Source organism: Typopeltis vanoorti, chromosome 5, assembly GCF_054136105.1.
Source record: "Typopeltis vanoorti isolate ZY-2024b chromosome 5, IOZ_Tvanoo_1.0, whole genome shotgun sequence".
NCBI lineage: Eukaryota > Metazoa > Arthropoda > Arachnida > Uropygi > Thelyphonidae > Typopeltis > Typopeltis vanoorti.
Window position 1 is genome coordinate 171,678,895 of NC_143553.1, and position 27,604 is coordinate 171,706,498.

Consider the following 27,604-nt stretch of genomic DNA (forward strand, 5'->3'; position numbering starts at 1 on the left):
GGTGGAACAGGGGAGGGGGGTAGGAACGAGGACAAGAGGCCATCCCTGGAAGTTACGAAAGGAAGCTGTGAGCAAGAGGGTGAGGAGTGGTTTCTTCGCATGGAGGGTGGTTGAAACCATGGAATGCATTTCCTGATAGAGTGGCACGAACAGTCAATGAGTTCAAGGAATGGTATAAATAGACTTTGTGTTTTCAAGGAAGGACCTCCCACGATGAGTCTTTTGACTCCATGGATAGGGATCCCAGACGTCCTGTAAAATATGGGATTGTCCCGTTTCATTCTGAAGAATGAAACAGGACGCATTGTTTCTTCAGAAAAGTATTGCAAGAGTGAGCAAGACTGATTGATTAATAAGAATATTGTCAGGTGAGAAGAGCATTACTGCATTAGCAATCTATTTTGTATCTATAATAGTAAGTACCACTTGAAAGCAACTTAAAGTGGCTTAATGAAAACATGCAGCCTAACAATTGGATTTACTATTTGTTTACTTATAAAGTGTGTGCATAGTAAACCTTACCACGCACACACTTGGAAAGTTAGAATCATTTTGTAAGACTGGCATATGTGATGGATGCGCGTACTAAACTGTCACCCTCAGTTATAAGTGTCCCGTATTTTTTTCCAATGTATCTGGGATCCCTATCCATGGAGGCCTGAATAATAATAACTTTGTCAAAAATCATGATAGGTCTTGTGAAACCAACGGAAATATCAACAATCAAAAATTTAACTGTGATCAGTATAATACTATATTGTACGTTAGTAAGTATAAAAGATTTATAACAATGGGATAGTAGTTTCACTGTTAATTTATGCCTTGGTTCAAGACTGCTCGAGCAACAGTTTTTTCTTCTTTCTTTATGTTATTAATTCTGTGTGTATTATAAAAACAATTTGATATGATAATATAAATAAGTCATATCCTGGTTGTATGACACATCAGGTTGTTCCTGACCATTATATTGAGTATCATTCCCTTTCATCCCCTCTCACATGATTAATAACATGTTATTAATAGTTTAATACCATTTTATTATTATTTTCCTGACCTCAATGGAGTCATAACACTCATCATAGAACATTAACACAAAGTCTATCATACCATTCCTTAAACTCATCCACTGTCTGCACATTCACCACTATCTGAGGCAAAGCATTCTGCACTCTTACGACTTTCCATCATAAAACAGATGAGCTCCTTGTCCTTGCTCCTTCAAATTGATCTACCATATAAAAAATCTTCTCAGTGCTAACATGATAATAACCCTTCAACAGCTTAAATATCTCTATCATATCTCCCCTTTGTCTTCTACACACCAAACGCAAGTAGTCTGTCTGTATGTCCTTATAATCAACATTGTGCAGTCCTGATATCATTTTTGTTATCTGTCTCTGCACTGTCTCTAAGGTTATTATTATTATAATATGGACACCTTCATGGAGTCTGAAGATTCATCACGGGAGACCCAATCTATGATGCCTCTCCTTGAATCCATTAACAGAAAAAGCACTAACTGACTCTGGCAACTCATTCACCACTCTCCAAGCAAAAAATCTAGTCCTCACACCTCTATTGACGACACCTTTTTCAACTTCCAGGGATAACCCCTCGTTCAGGTCCCTATAGCCAAGTGCCAAAACATTTCCCCTGTCTCTATCCTATAAAATCCTTAAAGCAACTTAAATGTTTTTATCATATCCCTTCTATTTCTCCCATCAATAAACTTCTGCGATCCCCACACCTTCAATCTTTCCTCAAAGGGAACATTCTACGGGCCACCCACAATCTTTTGTGAGTGGCCTGTAGAATGGCCTGTAGAATGTAGAATGTTTTGGAGAGGCTAAGTCAATTAATGACACACTCATTCTCTTTATTTCTAATGGTCCTAACATTTGTATACAGAAAAACTGGTGCATTTTAATAGGTGATCCACCGAACGTTTTGCCTGTATTCCATTCCTATTACAGTTACAAACACTGAAGATGTACTATTAATTTTAGTACGAAATATCTGTCCTTTTACTAATTAAATATATCACGGTGATTTTCACGTGTTACTTTATTATTTTATTATTTAAACTAGTGCATTGCCAGTATTCTTATAGCTATTATTACTCCCGTTATACCTTACCTGGTTCTCATAATATAGTGTACACTCTCTCATTTCTCAAGCCATCATCCCCAAATGAGGTCATCCTTGCAACATTTCACGTGTGCAATTCTAGTTTCCCTGCCCCAATACGCTCATTTGCCAGAAAACGGCAGTCTTTCCAAATGCCTGTGTCCTTCTGCATTCAAATGTAATCCATTTCTTACAATTTTCACAGTAGCTAAACTACATAATTTGTTAGCATCCATGGGTAGGTGAGCAGAGCTCACCTACTAGTCATATGTGAACGTACTCCATGCATCCACATCTTCCAGACCTCTTTTCTTGCACATTCTTGCTATCATCTCATTCATCACTCCATCTTCTCTACTCCACATTATCACACTGGGGCAAAATCTTCTTTTTACACATTTCTGCTATACTATATCTAACATTAACCTCAAATCTCATGCTACACGATTCACACCACCTCTCAGGTGTGAGAGGTGGTATGCTTTGTCTCAACTATCATCTCCATATTTTTATATAACGAAACCTGTGGTGAATTCATCACTAAAAACACGTACTAACCACAGTGATAATTTTTAATAATCATCTCAAGTATCTTGGGACATCATCAGTACAGTAATTCAAACAATACTAGGAATAACATACAGTTAGGACATATGATTACAACGGAATATTAATATGCGTGCAGTAATGTGTTATAGAAGTAAATTAAAATATAACTGACCAACAACAACAACAAAAAAACATATATAAAGATTATTTCACACAATTTAAATCGCAACGACGTTCTTAATATTCCTGAAGTATGTGAAATTGTCATAAAAAATTGCGTAAAATAATCTTTATATACGTTTTTTTATGTTCAGTTATATTTTAATTTACTTCTATAACACGTTACTACATGCATATTGAGATTCCATTGTAATCATGTGCCCTAAGTGTATGTTATTCCTAGTATTGTTTGAATTACTGTACTGATGATGTCCCAAGATACTTGGGATGAAATATTTTTTAGTAATACTAAAAGTTATCACTATGGTTAGTACATGTGTTTTTAGTGATATCATCTCCACATTTTCACCACTCTTTTCTGCCACACTCTCTATTGTTCCACCAGGCAAGTACTCCTCTGGTACTCTACTCTTCACACCCTAAATCTCCATACATGAATTTCCAAACATATTTATTCATACTTCTCTCATTGGCATCCCCGATTCCTACAGCCTCTTTATCATCTCTCTTCTTTCTTTCCCACTCTCCCTCCTCATTTCCCTATCCCTTGTTTCCACACTCTCTTGACTTTCTGCAATTTCCTCTCTTCCACTGTCTCTCCTATTTTCTCACTTTCCTCTCTTCCACTGTCTCTCCCATTCTCTCACCTCCCTCTCTCCCTCGTTCTCTGATGCCTTGCTTCTACACTCTCTCGACTTTCTGCAATTTCTACTTTCCTTCTATCTCCTTCCTCTCTCCCTTGTACTTTGATGCCATCTGCTTATATCTGATTTTGTTCTTTTCACACCAGCCAACCTCTTCATCCTCCTAATATTTTCATACACCCTCCTCAACTCAGTCTTCATTACTTTCATTTCCTTTCTCAGCATGTCTATTTCTCTCTCCACACATCCCGCTTTCAATTTATATTCACACATACAATCATGGCCACGAGACCAAACATCTCCACCTGCTACAAGGTTAAACCCACGTCATCATCATCATCATCAAATTCTTGCCATGTACCTTCAAGGGGTGTACAGGATATGATAGTACTGCATGAAAAATTTACATCATTACTAACGTCCTATCTACAATTTTCCACCAAATCAGTCTGCTACTTGTCAGGACTCCAACATTATCAGATCTTATATTTCTATCACCTAAGGCACATTGTACCGTATCAATTCACCTATATCTTGGTCTTCCTCTGGGTCGTTTTGCTGCCAACCTGGCAGGCAACACTTGTTTTGCTAATCGTTCCTTGCCCATTCTGTTTAAGTGACCATACCACCTGAGATTAGCTCTGCTAATGCATTCCTGGATGCTGACAATATCAAGTTCTTTCCTAATGTTCACATTTTTAATATGATATTGCCATTGATGCCACCTGTTAACGCCTCTAATCTTTCTCAGGACTCTCATATCTGTGGTCTCTAGTCTTTGGTCTTTTACTTCTGACCCAGCTCTCAGATCCATAAGTTAAAATTGGCTTGAATACTGTCTTGTATACAGCTAATTTAGTGTTCTGACAAATTTCTCTCTTATTCCATATGAATTTATTCAATTGACTTCCTACCATACCAGCTTTGCTGATTCTGTTGTCTATTTCTATATCTAGTTTACCATCTTCACTAAAAATCGTGCCTAAGTAGCTGAAATGTTTCACTTGTTCCACAGGTTCTCCATTCACAACACAGTTGACATTTTCAATGATTCTGCCTATTTTCATTGTCTTTGTCTTTTTATTGCTGACCTTCATACCATATATATCACAACAGTTATTCAATTTAATCAGGGAATCTTGCAGACTTGTAGCGGATTTATTTAGAAGTATAACATCGTCTGCATAAAGCAAAGAGCTGACCTTAATATCTGCAATTTTGATATCATGTGTAATACCACTTTCCTTCAAAATGTGATTCATATAGATAATGTATAACAGAGGGGATAATGTACATCCTTGTCTCCCACCAGATTTAACATTAAACCATCTTCCTGTACTTCTTGATTGTCATTGCCTGAATATAACATTTTGTATTTATTGCTCAGAAAGATCTAGCCAGTTTTTGTCTTTTTTGTTTCAGTCACCCCTATTAAGTCAATCTGGTATACTTATCTAATTCCTCGGCTAGCTCCATTTCTTTGACATTCAAGCTTCTTATGTTGATAGTACTGATCTTTAACTCTGGTGATGTTGAGGGGGGGGGTTTCAAATTTTTTCCAGTAGCTGACTTTTCACTGTTCGCCCTGGTTCCTTGGCAAAAACAACGAGGGCCTTGTTTAACTGGGCGACGCCCTAGCTGGCATGAAATTTTGTCATGTTGTACCATCGCTTTGTATTTTGGTTTAAGCCAATAAGTATACAATTTGATCGGCTAAATCCAAAATTGCCAGCCCATCCTCATTCGTTCAGTATCCAGGTAGATACCCAACAGGGTGCACCACGAGAAGGTGAGGACTGGACATTACGTCAGAAGCCCTGGTCGGTTCTCTGCATTCCTTTAAAAGCTATGTGGAGGTCTTCTCTCAGTTATACTGTTTTGACACTTAAGCACTCTACTGTGTACGTTTAATATTTTCCCCACCTTCCAAGCACACTACTGGTATCCACAAACTGAATTTCATCAGTTTCTAAAGAAGTATCCTCACTGCTACTAAATCCCGAGAACAAGATACTTATACCTCCCAGTGCCTTCCACTGCCTACACTTCATGTCTCGCACATTTTTAAACAGGATGTGTACATACTGCATGTGTAGCAAGCAAAAAAATTATCAACTAGTCTAAAAATTATTAACATAGTCTTGAAATGGTGGTGAACTAGGTGAACTACTAAAACCGGCAGCTGCCATAGCATATACAATCGATACATTTGGATACAACACCGATACTAGTAGACAGATGTAATGCTTGTCATCAGCATCATCACAAACCATGGGCTTACTGCCCGTTGGTGTCCGATGCCTCCTTCACTATCTTCTTCCACCTTTCTTTGTCTGGTACACAGTGTCGCAGTTTCTGTACATCCATACCACACCAGTCCTTTATGTCATCTATCCATTCTCTGCATGGTCTACCTGTTCTGTTTACACCATCCATAATACCAAACATGAATGTCTTTATCTTCCGGTCCTTATTCATTCCGAAGATGTGTCCTGTGTCCGAATAATTGCAGCTTCCATTTTATAATCTTCTGCATTAGATTCTCTTTTGGTTGTATCTTCCAATAGAGCTCTTCATTTGTGACTTTCTGTACCCATCCTATTCTTAGAATCTTCCTGTAACAAGATCTTTCAAATGCAAAAATTCTTTTTCTTGATTCCTTATTTATTACCCACATTTCAGATCCATACAGTACACTGCTAAAGATGCATGTTTCCACTACTCTTAGTTTCATTTGCAGGCTGATCACTTTACTTTTCTAGATGTTATCCATGGCCTTCAGATTTGATCTTTATTTCTTTTCTACAGTCCAAATCATATTATTATTATTTGACACCTCCAGGGAGTCCAAAGACTCATCAAGGGAGGGCAACTGCTCCATAACTCTGTCTCCACTAATAAATCCACCAACTGACCCAAACTACAGCAACACCATCTACTGCCAACCACCACCACTTTTTCCATAGACAATCATAAACATCCATGCCCATGGCAGAATTCAAACCTGCAGCCTTTTGGCTGGTAAGTAGATATGCTAGCTACTCGGCCAGCCAAGCCAGCCAATATGTCATTTTACTTCCCAAATATGTGAAATGTTCTACATTTTCTATGTCAATTCCATCCACTTATATCTTTCGTTTCATGTTTTTCTCACCAAATACCATTGTCTTTGTTTTTTCCAAGTTCATAACAAGTCCAAATCTTTTCCCTTCCTTATTTAACAGTTTCAATGTTTTTTGTAGCTCTCTTTCGCCCTCTTCAATAATAACAATGTCATCTGCAAATCTCAGATTGTTAATTCTCATCCCATGTACTGGTATTCCTTTTGCATCTTCCTCCATTTTATCCATTGCTGTTTCTAAATGTGCGATGAAAATGCTTGGTGATATTGGGTCCCCCCCCACTGTCTAGTACCTCTGCTTGTTTTAAACCATTTCCCCAAATCATCACCTATTCTAACTGCTGCAACTGCATTCTTATAAACATCTTTTAATACAGCTATTAGTTTTGTCAATTCCATAGGATTCTAGCACTGCTAATGTCACTTTCTGGTTAATAATGTCAAATGCTTCTGAAAATCAACAAAGCAAGTATATACCATATTTTTTGATAGATAACGTACACCTCCAACATTTTCATCACTCCTTTTGATGTATAGATAACGCGCATGAGGCAACTAGCAGTAGAGTTAGGAAGTACAGACAGAGGATGGAGGAATTCTTTAAAAGCACAAGCATTGCTAGTAGCAGTGGTCAATTTTTTTAATTCAACAATTGAAATGTAGGTGTACATTTTTTGTATTTTATGAAGTTACATTATTCCGTACATCCTGTTTTAAAATTCATAAAGTAAATCATTATTTGTTTATATTTTGTTATTAGATCTACCAAACAAAATTTTTAACACAATTGATTCTTTCAATATCGAGTATGATGAAGAATTTTTTGGATTTGAATAGCGTAATGTTCAATAAATATTAAGTAACGCTTCTACCTTAGTTTTATTATTACATTTGATTTACCTCTCATACCTTTCAAATGTATACAGCACATGTTCATTTTTAACGAATTTAGACTTTTTTGTATAGATAACGCGCATGTTATCTATCGAAAAATACGGTATATATGTTTTTGTTTTTTCTCCTAGCTTTCTTTGCTATTAACCGCATTGTCAAAATTTGTTGAATTAGAAATTTTTGTGGGGAGCTGTTAAAAAAAAAAAAGAGAAAAGTATTAGTGGTAGGGTAAGATATCATTGTTTATTTCATTACCAATACTGATTAAGTTTGCATTATTCAAATTGCCAATTTTTAAAAAAAAAAATTTTTTTTTTAATTATTGAAAATTTTTTTTTGTATGTTTGTATGATATTTTGTTAGGATTTTATCATCACTGGACGGAGAGCAGATAATCTAACCAGGCTGACAAATATACATATTTCTGTTGTTTATTTTTTTTTCCTTCTGTTATAATTGTAATAGTTTGGTTTTCTCTATCAATAGCTCATACTGCCATATTTAAATTTCATTATATCTTGAGGAAGATTGTTAAGAGTGTCTTGGACAGAAAAGAGAACAAACAAAAGTATTCTAGAAGAACTGAATAGCCACACAAGACTGATAAACATAATCGAAAAGAGAATACTGTAATATTTTGGACACATATGTAGAAGGGAAGGCAATTGCCTAGAAAAAGTAATCATCCAAGGTAAACTGTGTAGGAAAAGAAAAAGAGGAAACCCCCCAACAGGTGGATTGACCAAATATCAAGAATCACTGAACTTAAACTAGAACAAGCAATAAGAGAGGCACAGGAGAGAAAGAAATGGCAAAGCATCATCAGGAAGGTCACGAGTCCTCAGACATGAGGAGATCCGAGAGAGAGACAGATATCTTGAGGGCCAGTAATTTTTTTTTTTTTCATAACGACTAGTATTGGACAGCCACACCTTGGGAAATACTTGACTACAGCAATAACTGGCAACTGCCATTTTTTAAAATACAGATTTGTAAGAAGTAGAAAAAACTACCCCCCCCCCCACAAAAAATAAAAACCCTCAATGCCTATTAAAGTTCTTGGATAGAAATCATGATTCTATTTTTCCATTGAACACCTGATATGAGAGGGGAAAAAAAAAGCAATTATCCCACTGAATGGCAGTACTGTCTTGGAATCCCCCCCCCCCAAATTTACCAGAAAATTTATTATTCCTGATTCCTGATACCTCCAAGGAGTCCGAAGACTCATCGCGGGAGGACATCTTCAACTGTCTCTACACCTTACCTCTACTACGAATCAACGCCATCTACCGCCCACCTCCAACACCACCACAACTAGTAATTTTTGTCTGTAAATTGCGTGTGTTCTGAAGGGCCGATTTGTATGTATGCGGGATGAAAAACCCGAGTTTCCGGGAGAAAAAACCCTGCTACCTCCGTATGAGATCGGCTAACTCACCATCGATTGAAATCGACCAGATAAAGATTCCTCCCGTCGCGACGAGAATCGAACTTAGGCCTATTCCAATCGAAGGGCGCAATGTACCGTCGTTCTTCCAATTGCGCTACGGAGGCGCTCAAAGGTACGATCTAAGGAACCATAACTGATTTAATGAGCCATTCGCGGTTTCACCTTGCTTAGGCATGTACTTAGACATGCATGGCTTAATCTTTGAGACAAGCATATGACTACTGGCAGGATCAACCAGGTAGCATTCGATAACGTTCGAATGCAACGAACGCGGCCGGCCTCGCCACTGCCGCGTTCGCTTCTCAGAGTTTCGACTGCGTCGCAGTCGGGGTGCTCCGACTCGCGGAGCACCGCGGTACTCGCGTACCGATTCGTTTAGACCTCGTTCTGAGGAGCGGTTCGCCTAGACCCCAACCCGTGCATCGCACGGACTTCGGCTTCGACTTCGTTAGAAATCTGGGCGCTCGGTCGCAGAGGCAGCAAACTCATTGGTTAGAAATTCATCTCCGGAAGCCGCTTGCTCAGACGAATTCACGTGCAGAGCGCTGCGACGGGAGTTGGGCGTTGTAGATCAACGGACCATACCTGGGAAACGTTACGGAGAGGCTGGAGGAAACCACGTGTCCACGTGACCGTCACAACACTGCAACGCACCGTTATCGGCATTCATTCTCTTACTACTGCCACCATCATCGCTACTACCTCCACCACCACCAGTTTTCATTTGAAATTCGTATTAGAATTCTTTTTTCATTTGCTTTTCCTCGTTACTATTTCATTATTTATTTATTTATTAGGGCGGAATTCTTACTGCACTTACTGGCGGCTCGCCTTACGGCTCATCACCGCCTGTGCTTGCTTGCCGGGTGCGGGCTCCTGTCGTGGGTCGCTCCGTCGACGAGACTTTCTTTAGTCTTTAATCTCCTCCATCCTGCAAGAGGACCTCTCCTCAAGAGTTTATTTAATAAAAATAAACTTTGTAGTAGCAGCAGCATGATAGCTGCTTCTTTGTTCCCTATATTACAGCATCCTATTATTCTTTTTAGGTCACGGTGATTTGTTATAGTAATTGACTGTATTTTAGAAAATGAGACAATTTCAATTTTTGTATTTACATAGATAAGTCATATTTATCTGGCAGTGTTATTAAATATACAAAATTCACAAATTTTATTCTTTGACAAGAAGATATTCCTCTAAGTGCCAAATAATATCACATCAAATCAAGATGACAATTAATATGCTATCTCATAACATATACATACATACTTGTGGAATTATTCATTGCAGCCCAAGTTAGATATGTAGTATACAAAGCAATGACAGATGACTGAAGGAGACCTGTCCGAGGTTGAGCTAAAGGAAAAGCAAAGTATATCCTGTTAATTATATACAATAAAGTACAAGCACGCATATTTCAAAATAGAAAAAAAAAAGATTCTTCAGAGGCATTCTACTTTGCCTATGTTTTATTTAACATTTTATTACATAATTATTATTCCTTTATGTGACCCATGAAAGGCAGTATAATGGTACTAATACATTAGTAGCATAAGTGGGCTAAGGTTAGTCTGGAATTGTTCTTGAGACCAAGCAGAAAACTTCTTCAAACCGCTTCAAGACATTCAAATAAATAGACTGGAATAGACTGCTTATTTCTAAAGTAGAAATAAGCAGTCACCAGATGCCATATGTTCACTCCTATACCTCATCACATTTTAGGAGTGAAGTCTTCTGCTTGAAGAAGTGGTAGGGCTGCAGATTCCCTTTCCCCAAAGAGTTAGTACGACAATCACCAATATCCATGATCATGGCAGGATTCGAACCTACAGCCTCTTGGCTGGAGAGATGATATGATAACAACTTGGTCAACTACACTGACATTTTAGTGATGATAAGCAATTTAAGCTATTTCTTTCAAGATCTACATGAAGAGTTATGCAATATGAACCATATGAAAATAATATGGACTAGAAATAGATTGAAACAAAGAATAAGACAAAAAAAAATTCCTATTTTATATGAAAAATTTCCTGACTCTAAAATGAAAAACACTAGAACGTTGTTGCTAAGAATAACATACTGCACGCAGAGGTATGTGTCTAGGAGTTTATTAAGAGGAATGAAAGATAATTTTTAAATGGAATTTTTGTACTGTCATTTACAATATGCTATTAGTTAGTAAAAAAATTCAATGAAATGTCAAAATGGCATGAAGAACTGGTGCAACATGCTATTCGTCACTTTAGTGTACAGGGTAGATATCTACTAATAGGAGAATATCACCTTAAGATGGGAGGAGAGAATTCCCTTGACATATTTTTTCTTTTTCTTTCTTTTAACCCTTTTTATAGCCACTTCTGGCTATAGGTGTTTCCCGATTCTCTCCATCTGTTTTTATCCTGAGCTTGTTGGTGCCAAAGATTTCTAATTGTTTTATCACCTGACCATCTTCTTTCAGGTCTTCCAGTTGATCTTTTACCTTCATATGGCCACCACTCCAGTAAAACTTTTGTCCATCTATTGTCCTTGAGTCTTGAGATGTGTCCTGCCCATTTCCAATTCTTTCAAAGTATGTTTTCTCCAATATCTAAAAATTTTGTTTTAGCTCTTATTTCTTAATTTCTGGTTTTACCTCTGAGTCTTATGTTTAGCAGACATCTTTCCATTAGTCTTTCTGTTTTTTGCATTTTATCTATTATTCCCTTTTTGATTAGCCAGGTTTCTGCTCTGTATGCTACTGCTGAATTCATATGTACTGTTTGTAGGAATACCCAGTTTACAAGCATGCCTCAAGGAAACTTGTTAACCTATGTAAAGAGCAAATAAAGACTCCATTTTGTCATTCAAGCTAACCAAATATGAATCTCACAAGGTATGGTATGAATGTTTATGAAACTCATTTGGTGGTAAATGATTTTTATTGTAAAGTGAGATAACAACAATTTGCTTATCAGAAATCTAAAGTTGGCAAGAAAATATCTGTACTCTAGAGCAGGTATGTCCCAAAGAATTTCTGGATCATATGATTCATAATTCACACAAACCTAGGTCTAGTGGTAAGGCTTATACGTTAACCATCCACAGCTGTATTTTTAAGGAAATTACAACATAGACTACAATATTAACTAAAATAAATGTAATTAATACTTATAAATTTTGGTAAAGTCAAACTGCCATCACCAGGGGATAACAAACAAGATATGTGCATGCAGGCACCACACTAAGTAATGAAGCATGTCAACTGAGAGTAGGGTCAAAGTCCAATCAACGTCTAGGATGCAGTTCACATTAGAAAAAGAAAATGACAACAGTCTCCCCTTCCTAGACACTTTAATTACACACCACCATGATGGATCTTTTGCATTTTCTGTTTACAGAAAACCCACACACTGGAGGGTGCATTCACAAACAGTTGCAGCAGCACCCCTCCTGACAGGATGGGATTATTAAAATTTTATATATAGGGCTAAATTAATTAGTTCAGATAACAGTGCTTTATCTACTGAGCTTGACCATTTCACAAAACCTTTTAAGTCAATGGCTACAATTCCTATCATATTGAAAAAATATTAAAATCCAAACCCACACATCTTCTCTCCTCCTCTCTTGAACAGAGAATGCACCAAAGATATCACTATTTCATATATCCACAGCACATCCAAAAAATTAACAAAAATCTTAAAAAAATACAACCTTTCAACTACTTACAGACCATATAAAAAATTAGCATCCCTTATCTGCTCCACCAAAGACCAGCTGCAGTCTTTAGACCTATCAGGAGTTTACCAGGTCCCTTGTAATTGTAAGCTATCCTACTATGGAAACAGGCAGGACAGTCAACATCAGAATTGCTAAACATAAGGATTGTATTTGTTTCCATCACTACAGCCACTCAGGGCCTGCTGACCATGCTTTAGACACCTGCTAGAGAATACACTGAAAAAAAAAACCATGTGCTCCATTGCAGCAAATATAAATATGACAGACTTTTCCTTGAATCTGCTTCTGCCTTAAAAAAATATCTTAACCTCAACAAATTTGGTTGCCTTGTTGGATTCTACTTCTTAATTTATACTTTGGATCCGACATGTTAGTCACTATGATGTTCTTAAACAAAATTATAAGTTGCTAGTTGATTTCTAATACAAATATAGAGAGAATTTATATTTATAGACTGCGCCACTCTATATCTGAATTAGTTCAAGAATTGAAAACTCACAACTATCCTCTTTTATATGATGTTATTATATATACTGGCCGAGTATATTTAACTACTTAATTTTCCCGCTTTGGTTCGAATATTTTATGAATGGTGCAGTAAAAGAGATTCAGGCAAAATACAACTTTTCATTAACAAAAACAAACATTTAATTTTAAAATCATAAATTTTACACTTAACTTCAAATCAGTAATTAAGATATCACAATCACTTCAGCTTTTCCGATAAGTACAATCAAACTCTGACAAGATAAACCTGTTATCTCTATATCACAGTCTTTTCATAGTTCCTTAAGTTACAAATACAATAAAAATTGCAGTAATACTTCTTCATAAACAGACACTTTTAATTTTACGCTTCTTTTAGTTCTCCACAATAGTTACTGTTAACATCAGGGAATTCTAAGATGAAACTCACACACTTCTCTGAACAGAAATATTAAAGTTGGAATAATCTTACCGTTAATCTTCTTCCTTCATCAACATACACACAAACACTTTTTATAACTGTAAACACTTTTAACAATAAACAGCACTCATTAAAATAAATCTTCTAGCATTAACTGAATTAATTTATGGGCACAATACATATAATCAGATGTTCTTGCATAGCACTACTGATTACTCTTGAATTAGGGCAATACACAATAATTCTTTAACTTGGGGTTTTATATGTACAGATGTTCATTCCTCCGGCATTCAAATAATTCTTTAGGCACTATAATTCTAAACACCACTATCATTAAACACAACCCTGTTGCCTCTATTTATTCTCTAGTTACTTCTTACTATGCCTCACGTTTCAGTGTGTCCTTGAAAGGTCGGCCCTGAAAATAAATCTCAACTAAAATATCGCTAGTCATTCAGTAGTCACTCAGCTATCTTCCGTTGCTTTATTTGTTATTCAGAAACTTATTAGCTAACTGCTTCTCAACTTGTAGACTTTATTTAGTTGCTTGAGTGACTTGCCGACTCGCTATTATCGCACTGTGATTGCCGAATGCCCGATTCCAACCTAATGCCAATCCTTCTCTCTCTAATAAATCTCTAATGCTCTAATCTCCTAATTCCCACCTAAATTGCTTACGTCATTTCTTTCTAAAACTCTTTTCAATAAACCTCACATGGTGTTCCAAAACATGCTCGCTCACTTACATACGTTTCCATGACAACAAAACAAAAGATAATAAAATTGAGCTATTACATAACGTTAAACTTTACAAACAGGAATAAATTGAGAATATTTACATTTCAAATAATGCGCAGTTAAATTATGAAATACAAGTTCTTATAATATTAAGATAGTAATAATTAAAATAGCTTAATAATATTTAATACAGTCTTTTCATTATTAATACATATATCTTGATTAAATAATTAAATATTAAACAAAATCAAAGGGTTGCTTAAGGGTCAAAGCTGTATAACTGAGAGGAGACCTCCACATAGCCATTAAAGGAATGCGGAGAACCAACCAGGGCTTCTGACCTAATGTCCAATCCTCACCTTCTCGTGGCGCACCCTGTTGGATAACTACTTGGATACTGAACTAATGGGTGGGCTGGCAATTTGGGATTAAGCCGACCAAATTGTGTTCTTATTGGTTAAACCAAAATATAGAATGATGGTACAACATGACAAAATTTCATACCGGCTAAGGCGTCGCCCGGTTAAACAAGGCCCCCGTTGTTTTCGCCAGGGAACCAGGGCGAACAGCGAAAAGTCAGCTACTGGAACAAATCTGAAAATAAACGCCAAATCAACATCAAAAGAGTTAAAGATTGGTACTATCAACATAAGAAGCCTGAATGGCAAAGAAATGGAGCTAGCTGAGGAATTAGATAAGTACCAGATCGACATAATAGGGGTGACTGAAACAAAAAAGACCAAAACTGGTGAGATCTTTCTGAGCAATAAATACAAAATGTTATATTCAGGCAATGACAATCAAGGAAAAGAAGGAGTAGCCATAGTATTCAACACAAAATACGAGGCTAAACTTCTTGAATGGCAGGCAGTCTCAAGTAGAGTAATGTGGGCAAATATGAGAATGGGGAACTGGACAATGAGACTTATTTGTGCCTATGGTCCCACAGAAGGTTCTACTAAGGTAGAAGTGGAGGAATTTATTGAGGCTTTAGAAAAAGCAACTGACACAATGAAAAATGAAAAGTTGGTCCTTGTTGGGGATCTAAATAGCAGAGTAGGAAATGATTGTGAGACATACAAAAATATTTTGGGAAAATTTGGAGAAAAGAGCAAAGCTAATAATAATGGCAAATATCTGTTGGATTTCTGCTCAGGACATGGACTGGTTATTACTAATACCATGTTCCAACATAAAAATGTGCACAAATTCACATGGAGAGAAGAGGCTAGGAATAAGAAAAGTCTCATTGACTATGTTATTGTTGATAGTGATGTTTTCTTCCTGGTGGAGGACACCAGAGTGTACAGAGGATTTGAAATTGGAAGTGATCACTATTTAGTTTTGAGCAGGATAAAATTGAATTTCATATTGAAAAGAATAACATGTAAGAAAGTTTTAAAGCGAATAAAAGTTGAGCACCTCTCAGATGTGAGCTGTAGACTAAAATACACAAAGATTATTGAAGAAAAAATGAAAGAGTTTGAGAACAGGAATCAAACCTTGGAGATTCAGTGGCAAACTCTGAAGAAAACATTGATTGATTCTGCCAGAGAGGCATGTGGTGAGGTTGTCTGTAAGGATAAAAAAAATCAGAACTCCCTGGTGGACACAGGAAGTTAAAGAGGCAGTGAAGGAAAAGAAAAAAGCATACCAAAAGTTCCTGTCAAATAAGTCAGCTTGTGCTCTTAGAGAATATAGAGACAAATGCAAGAATGCTAAACACTGTGTAAAACTAGCTAAACAAAAGTCATGGAAGGACTTTGGCAAGAATATAGAAATATAAATATCAAGAAGGTGGCAAAATATTCTGGAGGTTGTTGAAGAAGCTTAAGAATGGAGGAAAGAGTGCTATAAATGGAATTAGAGATGATAAAGGTGACATGAAAATGGGAGAAAAAGATATCCTTGAAGTATGGAGTAATTACTTTGAAAAACTGCTAAATGAAACAAACAGTGATGAAAGCACAGTGGTAAAAAACACTGACCAGGCATGCAGTCAGGAATACATATCCATACTTGAAGTAGAAAAAGCCATCAAAGGCTTGAAATGTGGAAAGGCAGCAGGAGTAGATGATATTCGACCAGAAATGCTGAAGTATGGTGGTATAAGAGTCTTACAGTGGCTACACTGCATAGTTCAGAAAGCCTGGACAGAGGGACGAATTCCCGATGATTGGAGTAGAGCTCTCATAGTATCCATATATAAAAAGGGAAATAAAACTGAATGTGAGAATTACAGAGGTATTTCCCTACTGAGTGTTCCTGGCAAGATCTATGCAAGTATACTTGAGAAACGGTTGAGAAGAATTGTGGAAGAAAAGCTTGGTGAAGAACAAGCTGGATTCAGGCCAAATAGAGGCTGTCAGGATCACATCTTCACTTTACGACAAATAGTCCAGAAAGCATGGGAAGATAATAAAGATCTGTATTTAAGTTTTGTCGATTTGGAAAAGGCATATGACAAGGTGCCAAGAGAGAAGCTATTCAATACGCTGCAGTCATATGGTGTCAATGGGGCATTATATCAAGCAATACTTCGTCTTTATTTGAGTTGTAAGTCAGCAGTTAGAATTGAAGGAAGTACAGGAAGATGGTTTAATGTTAAATCTGGTGTGAGACAAGGATGTACATTATCCCCTCTGTTATTCATTATCTATATAGATCACATTATGAAGGAAAGTGGTATTAAACATGATATCGAAATTGGAGATGTTAATGTCAGCTCTTTGCTTTATGCGGATGATGTTATACTTCTAAATAAATCCGCTACATGTCTGCAAGATTCTCTGACTAAATTGAATAGCTGATGTAATAGATATGGTATGAAGGTCAGCAATAAAAAGACAAAGACAATGAAAATAGGCAGAATCATTGAAAATGTCAACTGTGTTGTGAATGGAGAACTTGTGGAACAAGTAAAACATTTCAGCTATTTAGGCACGATTTTTACTGAAGATGGTAAATTAAATATAGAAATAGACAACAGAATCAGCAAAGCTGGTATGGTGGGAAGTCAATTGAATAAATTCATATGGAATAAGAGAGAAATTAGTCGGAACACTAAATTAGCTGTATACAAGACAGTGTTCAAACCAGTTTTAACTTATGGATCTGAGAGCTGGGTCAGAAGTAAAACACTTGACCAAAAACTAGAGACCACAGATATGAGAGTCCTGAGAAAGATTATAGGCGTGAACAGATGGCATCAATGGCAGTATCATATTAAAAACGAGGATATTAGGAAACAACTTGACATTGTCAGCATCCAGGAATGTGTTAGCAGAGCTAATCTCAGGTGGTATGGTCACTTAAACAGAATGGGCGAGGAAAGATTAGCAAAACAAGTGTTCTCTGCCAGGTTGGCAGCAAAACGACCCAGAGGAAGACCAAGATATAGGTGGATTGATACGGTACAAAGTGCTTTAGACGATAGAAATATAAGATCTGATAATGTTGGAGTGTTGACAAGTAATAGACTGTTAAAGATACCAAGCAATTTTAAACTTGGTTTTACTCCATTTTTCCCAAGTGAGCAAACAGACAAAATGTCAGGTTTGCACCTGCAATTGATGCAAGACTAGCTGATCCCACAGGTAGTGCAAGACCAAGGCAACTCGTGGTAAAGGTGGAGCAAGTTCTGATCACTAATCTTAATATTTACCCTTAATGCCAAAACACATCTCCAAGAAGGGGATGTATGATGTTTTGTATTAAAGGCAGGGCCACTACTCAGACCGGTTTCGACCTTTATTGAGGTCTCATCAGTGGGAGCCAGGCAAGAAATACTAAGATTTAGTAATGCAGAGCTTGTAAGTATTTTACCAAAATGAGTTACCATAAGGTGTTATAACCTTATTAAATAAAAATCTCAGGAGGAGATATAGATGTAGAAAGTATTTTTAACTTGGGTATAGTTATGTTAAAGATACCAAGCAATTTTAAAGCTGGTTTTACTCCATTTTTTACAAGTAAGCAAACAGACAAAATGTCAAGTTTGCGCCTGCAATTTATGCAAGACTAGCTGATCCCACAGGTAGTGCAAGGCCAAGGCAACTCGTGGTAGACGTGGAGCAAGCTCTGATCACTAATCTTAATATTTACCCTTAATGCCAAAACACATCTCCAAGAAGGGGATGTATGATGTTTTGTATTAAAGGCAGGGGCCACTACCCAGACCGGTTTCGACCTTTATTGAGGTCTCATCAGTGGGAGCCAGGCTAGAAATACCAAAATTTAGTAATGCAGAGCTTGTAAGTATTTTACCAAAACGAGTTACCGTAAGGTTTATTAAATAAAAATCTCAGGAGGAGATCTAGATGTAGAAAAGCTCTGCATTACTAAATCTTGGTATTTCTAGCCTGGCTCCCACTGATGAGACCTCAATAAAGGTCGAAACCGGTCTGGGTAGTGGCCCCTGCCTTTAATACAAAACATCATACATCCCCTTCTTGGAGATGTGTTTTGGCATTAAGGGTAAATATTAAGATTAGTGATCAGAGCTTGCTCCACCTTTACCACGAGTTGCCTTGGTCTTGCACTACCTGTGGGATCAGCTAGTCTTGCATCAATTGCAGGCGCAAACCTGACATTTTGTCTGTTTGCTCACTTGGGAAAAATGGAGTAAAACCAAGTTTAAAATTGCTTGGTATCTTTAACATAATTATACCCAAGTTAAAAATACTTTCTATAAGTAACAGACTGATTTGGAGGAAAATTGTAGATAGGAAATTAATAATGATGTAATTTTTTTCATGTAGTACTATCATATCCTGTACACCCCTTGAGGGTACATGGCAGGAATATGATGATCACAAAATTAAGGTAGTTATATGAATATTAAATTATAAAATAAGTTGTTTACATTAAATAATATTTACACAAGTCTTGCTTGGTATATGGTATATTATGTTAAATGTGAATGAAAAAAAAAAAAAATATACAAAAAACAATTTCATTCACAGTTTAACAGCCTGAAACTGTTCCAAATTTGGGAGACTTTCATCCTCCAAGATGAGAGCTTTCTCTCCATCTCTCAACAGCCAAGGACTCCCGATTTAGTACACTAGAGGGCATCTTTAGGACTTTAGGCCAACTCTCAGTTGACATGCTTTATCTTTATTATTTAGTGTAGTGCCTATGTGCAGATATCTTATTTTTCTTATTTCCTAATGATGTCAATTTAACTTTGCAAAAATATAGGAAGTATTAATTAAATTTATTTTAGATCAATGATTTTTTGATTAAGAAATTCTCTCTTTCTTAATCAATGATTAAGAAAGTTGGAAGAAAATGGAGAAGAATGGCCCAAGACAGGAACAGCTGGGCTCTTTACAACCTGCAGTCATGGAGAAATCCTGACTGAAATCACAGGTCCATCAAGGTAATAGAAGTCTACATTGTAATTTCCTTAAAAATTACAGCTCACACAAACCTAAAGTACATTAGTACTGCTGGTGGACTAGGGATTTTTTCCTATTTTTTTATTAATTATAAAAAAATTATTATTTTTTGTATTTTTAAAATTCATCTTTTATCTCATCTGGAAACCCTGTTCTATAGGCAAAACATGAGATGTTTATTAGAGGGCTGAAATGGATAAAACATGGAGCCCCCCCTCCAGGACTCCAATAAGTGGATGCAGTGGGAGATGAAATTAATCTTTGACCAAAAGAAAATCACAAACATCCATAGTCCATGATGGGATTCAAACCCAGTCTGTTGGTTGGAGAGCAGATATGTCAGTCACTCAGCTGACCAGGCCAGCCATAATATGTACATGCAAAGTGCTTCATCTTTTTTCTAGTTATTTATTCTATATTACTAGATAAACATCCCTTATTATTATTATTTTTTTTAGAATTTCTTAGAGCATTTATGATTATAATTTTTCAATTGTAATGTTTTATTATTAGTATTATAGATTTATCTCTATGGAGTCAGAAGACTCATTGCTGGAGATCCATTTTTCACACAATACCCATCACACCTCTCCTTAAACTCATTCACTATAAAGCACTGACAACCATTCAACCCTCAAAGCAAAAACCCTAGTCTCACACCCTTGCTAATCACACTCTTACACAATTTCCACAGGTGATCCCTTGTTTTCTCCCTTCCTGCCATGCAATGAAAAAGAAGTCTTCAGTGTCAATCCTATAAAACTCCTTTGATAACTTATATGCTTCTATCATGTCTCCTATTATTCATCTATTAGCTACTTTTTGAAGCTCACAGACTATCAATCTATTCTCACAGGGAGCAATTCATAGACCCAGGAACAATCTTTGTCACTTGCCTCTGGATCCTCTCCACTGCATGAAGATCTGGATGTCCATATCTTCATGCACTAGTTCAGGTGCAGCTTTATTAAAGCCTTATTTTGTAGTTACATGTGTACTATCCTCTTCTTTGGAATAGTTTGGCTATAATTGAGCACTTGATTCTTATTGTGATGAGAAAATTTTGACAAGGGTTCTGGTACATGAAAGTAACTGAAGCAACATTAGAATTCAGGATGGTGGTTAGGAGAATTGGTTGAGGATATGTAAATTGCAAAACTTAGTGGACAGACAGAAAACAGGTGACATGACAGAACCTTAAGCCAGAGCAGGTGAGGGGATCTTTGCCAGAGTAATATGGAGGAATCAAAGACTTTGCAGCAAGAAGAGAAAGCAGTTCCAACTTTATCAACTTTTGAAAACTAAATAAAAACTATTCCAAAAAAATATTTTTTGGCTGTTTCTTGAAACATTTGCCAATGTATAATATACATATGAATACAAATTTAAGCACTGTTATTAAGGTAATATCCTTTTTCGTCAGAGTTGGATGAATTTTCAAAAGTTGGATGTGTCCCCTTTTTGTATCAAATGCATTTTTATGCATTTGGTAATTAATTAATTAAAACAAGTAATAAAATGTAACAGGAATATATCAGAAAACATTAAACAGTACAGTTTTATGAAAACTACAATGAAATATTTACAAGAAATCATGAAATCATTATAGTTGCAAATACTACAATCACTATAACTCTGCACTGGTTATTGGAGCTGCCTTATTCTTACATCCATCTATTCAGCGATTTTTTTTTTTTTTTTACATGCAATGCAACCTATAACTCAATTTTCAACCAAAACTGGAACTACCTCCTTTTTGCTGCAATGTCTTCAATTATACAATCCTCTCTGTATTAGTGCAGTAAAACATTGTAATGTAGTTAACAGAGTGGAGGGGAAAAGATAAGGATGCTGTTCTGTGAAATTGTACAAGTCTATGGCAAACAAGATATCAAGGAGTTGATTTAAGTGAAGAATGAATTGCCAGAGTGTGCTGTGAATGTGAAAGGTGTGAATGAGTTTAAGGTACAATGTAAAGATATTATACTAGTCAAGTAACTAGTAAAATATGTCACATTCATTAATTATTTACCAATAATGGAGGGGATGTACACAGTAATAGGAGAGTACTACAGAATTAAGTTTATATCATTACTAGCTTCCTGTCAACAATCTTCTATTAAAGATTGTTGACAGGAACCTGCCACTGAATATGTTTGGTAACTTTTCCTCTCCTATTCTAAGTGATCATACCAACTTAAACTAGCACTACTCACATATTCTTGAATACCTTCACCTGTTGCACTATCATCTAAAATATACTATCAATTAGTAAAAAATAATCCAATACAATGTCAAAATGACATGAAGTTGTGCAACAACAATAAAGATATTTATTACAGTGCTGATATTCTGCTGGATTTCAAATTAGCATTTTCAGAGCACCAATGATTAGTCATGCCATAGTACTAACAATGGAACTAATCACCATTAAAGTAGTTGGAAATAATTCAGATCATAAGAGCTAATGCTTTAGGATAAATAAAAGAAAAAAATTATAGAAATTGGGTTGAAGCTGACATTAAAATGAATTAATTTTGTTAAATTAATTCATCCACTTTGATATCAACAAAAGGAATGAAATACTTCCCATAATCTCAACATCAACAATCTCAAATTTATGGATGCATAAATTTACCATAAATTTTGGAGAGTCAAAATAGGGTATCACTTCTTCTGTCCATTATAATTTGAACTTAAGTCAACATTACTCGGTTGTCAGTGCCTGTGTGCTGTTATAAGTTTATGCTCTGAAGATGCTAGCTTGAAATTCAATTAAATATCAGTAAACTTATTAAGCATCTTATTTATTTGCCTTCTGTGGTGTTGTGTTTAATATTACTAAACATAAGATGCATATAACTGCCAGCATCAAAGCCTATATATATAATTATTAAATTCTAATAACATTAAGTTCCTTTCTAATATTTTCATTTTTAATATGATTCTGACTGATGCCATCAGTTCACTTCCCTGACTTTTTTCCAGTCTTCATCAACTGTTATTTCTAACCAACACTATTCATTATTCAGATCCATAAGTTAAAACTGACTTAAACACTGCCCTGTATAGTACTAGTTTAATATTTTAGGTAATTACTCTCTTATTTCATATTAAATTTATTCAAATGATTTCCCACCATACCCAATTGAAATTCTATTTATTCTATTATCTATTTTCAATGTTTAATTTACTTTCAAAAGAACGAAGAAATATTGGAAAGGATCTAGAGGTGACTAAGGTGGTTTTTGGTCTATGAAATGCTGACTATGAATACAGGTTGAGAAAATACAATTAGCAGAGTCTAGTGGATAGGGGGGGGGGATATGATAGACACATATAAGTTAGTAAGGGATTTTTAACATATTAATGAGGACAAGGTTCTTCATGGAAAATAAAGAGATGGGGGAGAGCAAGAAGTCATCCGTGAAAGCAGTATAAGGAGGGTGAGAGTAAGGGAGTGAGAAGCAGGCTTTTCATATGGAGAGTAGTGAAAGATTGGAATACATTGCCCAAAAGTGAGGCAACCGCAGAAAATGTAAATTTAAGACATGGTATGATGAACTGCAAGAAAGGATACATTCGAATAGTTCTAGGAGAATTCAATGCTAAGGTGGAATTCAATGCACATGATGATCACTTAAATGGAATCATTGGAAAATTTGGACTGGGAATTAGAAATGAATGAGAAAAAAAATTATTGGAGTTCTGCATTGAAAGGGAATTAGCAATTACTAACACTATGTACAAACAGCACAAGAGAAGACTATACATGTGGGCAGCACCTTGGAATTGATGTAAGAATCAAATCGACTACATTTTAATCGAAAAACGATGGAGGACACTAATCAATAACACTGCCACATATAGACTGTTGATCAGACCATCAATTATTAATCTCAAATTTAAAGATCCATCTGAAAGCAAACAAGAATAATAGCAACAAAAATATGACATTTCACAAATGGACAACAAATTTACAATGGACATTGAAGCAGATCTCAAGAAACAAAAAAGCACACCTCAGGAACAAAGCATTGAATCACATTGGACACACCTAAAACAAACCATTGCAAAACCTGCACCCAAAAACATCCCAATAAAAAAGAAGAATGATAGTCCATGGATTACAAAAGAAACCTTAGACCTGATTGAAAAAAAGAAACAAATTAAAATAACAGATTGGCAAAACCAAAATTACCTGAACCTGAATAAAGCTATTAAGAAATCTTGTCAAAAAGATAAAAATAGCTCTTTCCAAAACAGGTGCTTGGGGTGCTTAAGGGTCAAAGCTGTATAACAGAGAGGAGACCTCCACATAGCCTTTAAAGGAATGCGAAGAACCGACCAGGGCTTCTGACCTAATGTCCAATCCTCACCTTCTAGTGGTGCACCCTGTTGGATATCTACTTTGATACTGAATGAACGAGGAGGGGCTGGCAATTTGGGATTTAGCCGACCAAATTGTATTCTTATTGGCTAAACCAAAATAAAAATGATGGTACAATATGACAAAATTTCATGCCGGCTGGGGCGTCACCAGGTTAAACAAGGCCCCCGTTGTTTTCGCCAGGGAACCAGGGTGAACAGCGAAAAGTCAGCTACTGGAACAAATCTGAAAACAAACCCAAACTCAACATCACCAGAGTTAAAGATCGGTACTATCAACATAAGAAGCCTGAATGGCAAAGAAATGGAGCTAGCTGAGGAATTAGATAAGTACAAGATCGACATAATAGGGGTGACTGAAACAAAAAAGACCAAAACTGGTGAGATCTTTCTGAGCAATAAATACAAAATGTTATATTCAGGCAATGACAATCAAGGAAAAGAAGGAGTAGCCATAGTATTCAACACAAAATACGAGGCTAATCTTCTTGAATGGCAGGCAGTCTCAAGTAGAGTAATGTGGGCAAATATGAGAATGCGGAACTGGACAATGAGACTTATTTATGCCTATGGTCCCACAGAAGGTTCTACTAAGGTAGAACTGGAGGAATTTTTTGACACTTTAGAAAAAGCAACTGACACAATGAAAAAGGAAAAGTTGGTCCTTGTTGGGGATCTAAATATCAGAGTAGGAAATGATTGTGAGACATACAAAAATATTTTGGGAAAATTTGGAGAAAAGAGCAAAGCTAATAATAATGGCAAACATCTTTTGGATTTCTGCTCAGGACATGGACTGGTTATTACTAACACCATGTTCCAACATAAAAATGTTCACAAATTCACATGGAGAGAAGAGGCTAGGAATAAGAAAAGTCTCATTGACTATGTTATTGTTGATAGTGATGTTTTCTCCCTGGTGGAGGACACCAGAGTGTACAGAGGATTTGAAATTGGAAGTGATCACTATTTAGTCTCTTGCAGGATAAAATTGAATTTCATATTGAAAAGAATAACATGCAAGAAAGTTTTAAAGCGAATAAAAGTTGAGCAGCTCTCAGATGTGAACTGTAGAATAAAATACAGAAAGATTATTGAAAAGAAAATGAAAGAGTTTGAGAACAGGAATCAAACCTCGGAGATTCAGTGGCAAACTCTGAAGAAAACATTGATTGATTCAGCCAGAGAGGCATGTGGTGAGGTTGCCTGCAAGGATAAAAAAATCAGAACTCCCTGGTGGACACAGGAAGTTAAAGAGGCAGTGAAGGAAAAGAAGAAAGCATATCAAAAGTTCCTGGCAAATAAGTCAGCTTTTACTCTTACAGAATACAGAGACAAATGTAAGAAAGCTAAACAGTACGTAAAACTAGCTAAACAAAAGTCATGGGAGGACTTCGGCAAGAATATAGAAAATAAATATCAAGAAGGTGGCAAAATATTCTGGAAGTTGTTGAAGAAGCTTAGGAATGAAGGAAAGAGTGCTGGAAAAGGAGTTAGAGATGATAAAGGTGACATGAAAACAGGAGAAAAAGATATCCTTGAAGTATGGAGTAATTACTTTGAAAAACTGCTAAATGAAACAAGCAGTGATGACAGCACAGTGATTAAATACACTAACTAGGCATGCAGTCAGGAATACATATCCATACTTGAAGTAGAAAAAGCCATCAAAGGCTTGAAATGTGGAAAGGCAGCAGGAGTAGATGATATTCGACCAGAAATGCTGAAGTATGGTGGTATAAAAGTCTTAAAGTGGCTGCACTGCATAGTTCAGAAAGCCTAGACAGAGGGACGAAATCCCGATGATTGGAGTAGAGCTCTCGTAGTACCCATATATAAAAAGGGAAATAAACTGAATGTGAGAATTACAGAGGTATTTCCTTACTGAGTGTTCCTGGCAAGATCTATGCAAGTATGCTTGAGAAACGGTTGAGAAGAATTGTGGAAGAAAAGCTTGGTGAAGAACAAGCTGGATTCAGGCCAAATAGAGGCTGGCAGGATCAGATCTTCACTTTACGACAAATAGTCCAGAAAGCATGGGAAGATAATAAAGATCTGTATTTAAGTTTTGTCGATTTGGAAAAGGCATATGACAAGGTGCCAAGAGAGAAGCTATTCAATACGCTGCAGTTATATGGTGTCAATGGGGCATTATATCAAGCAATACTTATTCTTTATTGGATGTTGTAAGTCAGCAGTTAGAATTGAAGGAAGTACAGGAAGATGGTTTAATGTTAAATCTGGTGTGAGACAAGGATGTACATTATCCCCTCTGTTATTCATTATTTATATGGATCACATTATGAAGGAAAGTGGTATTAAACCTGATATCAAAATTGGAGATGTTAATGTCAGCTCTTTGCTTTATGCGGATGATGTAATACTTCTAAATAAATCTGCAAGATTCTCTGACTAAATTGAATAGCTGTTGTAATAGATATGGTATGAAGGTCAGCAATAAAAAGACAAAGACAATGAAAATGTCAACTGTGTTGTGAATGGAGAACCTGTGGAACAAGTGAAACATTTCAGCTACTTAGGCACGATTTTTACTGAAGATGGTAAATTAAATATAGAAATAGACAACAGAATCAGCAAAGCTGGTATGGTGGGAAGTCAATTGAATAAATTCATATGGAATAAAAGAGAAATTAGTCGGAACACTAAATTAGCTGTATATATACAAGACAGTGTTCAAACCAGTTTTAACTTATGGATCTGAGAGCTGGGTCAGAAGTAAAACACTTGACCAAAGACTAGAGACCGCAGATATGAGAGTCCTGAGAAAGATAAGAGGCATGAACAGATGGCATCAATGGCAATATCATATTAAAAATGAGGATATTAGGAAAGAACTTGACATTGTCAGCATCCAGGAATGCGTTAGCAGAGCTAATCTCAGGTGGTATGGTCACTTAAATAGAATGGGAGAGGAAAGATAAGCAAAACAAGTGTTCTCTGCCAGGTTGGCAGGAAAACGACCTAGAGGAAGAACAAGATATAGGTGGATTGATACAGTACAAAGTGCCTTAGACGATAGAAATATAAGATCTGATAATGTTGGAATCTTGACAAGTAACAGACTGATTTGGAGGAAAATTGTAGATAGGAAGTTAGTAATGATGTAAATTTTTCATGTAGTACTGTCATATCCTGTACACCCCTTGAGGGTACATGGCAGGAATTTGATGATGATGATGATGATGATATCCAAAACAACTGTAAAGAAATAGAAAGACACTCCAACTCTAATGAAACAACAGATTTATTCAAGAAGGTTAAGGATATAACCAAAAAAATTCAAACTGAAACTTAATATAATTGCATTGCAGAGGAAAGTGGCAAGATCGTAAATGACACTACTGACATATCCAGAAGATGGAAAGAATACTGTGCCGAGCTTTACAACGACCCAGCTATTCAACAAGAAGATGAAGGAGCTATGGAAAACATGGAAACGGAACAGGAGATCCTCAA

General features: G+C 36.2%; 1 protein-coding gene across 1 annotated transcript in view; it reads right to left on the bottom strand.

The window, feature by feature from the left end:
• LOC150107059 (putative serine incorporator) overlaps positions 1–27,604 on the bottom strand; it is a 341,534-nt gene that overhangs the window by 95,410 nt on the left and 218,520 nt on the right. Inside the window, exon 8 of the mRNA XM_090392928.1 lies at positions 10,238–10,324. Coding sequence (XP_090249054.1) covers positions 10,238–10,324 — 87 coding nt within the window. The remainder of the gene's footprint in view (positions 1–10,237; positions 10,325–27,604) is intronic.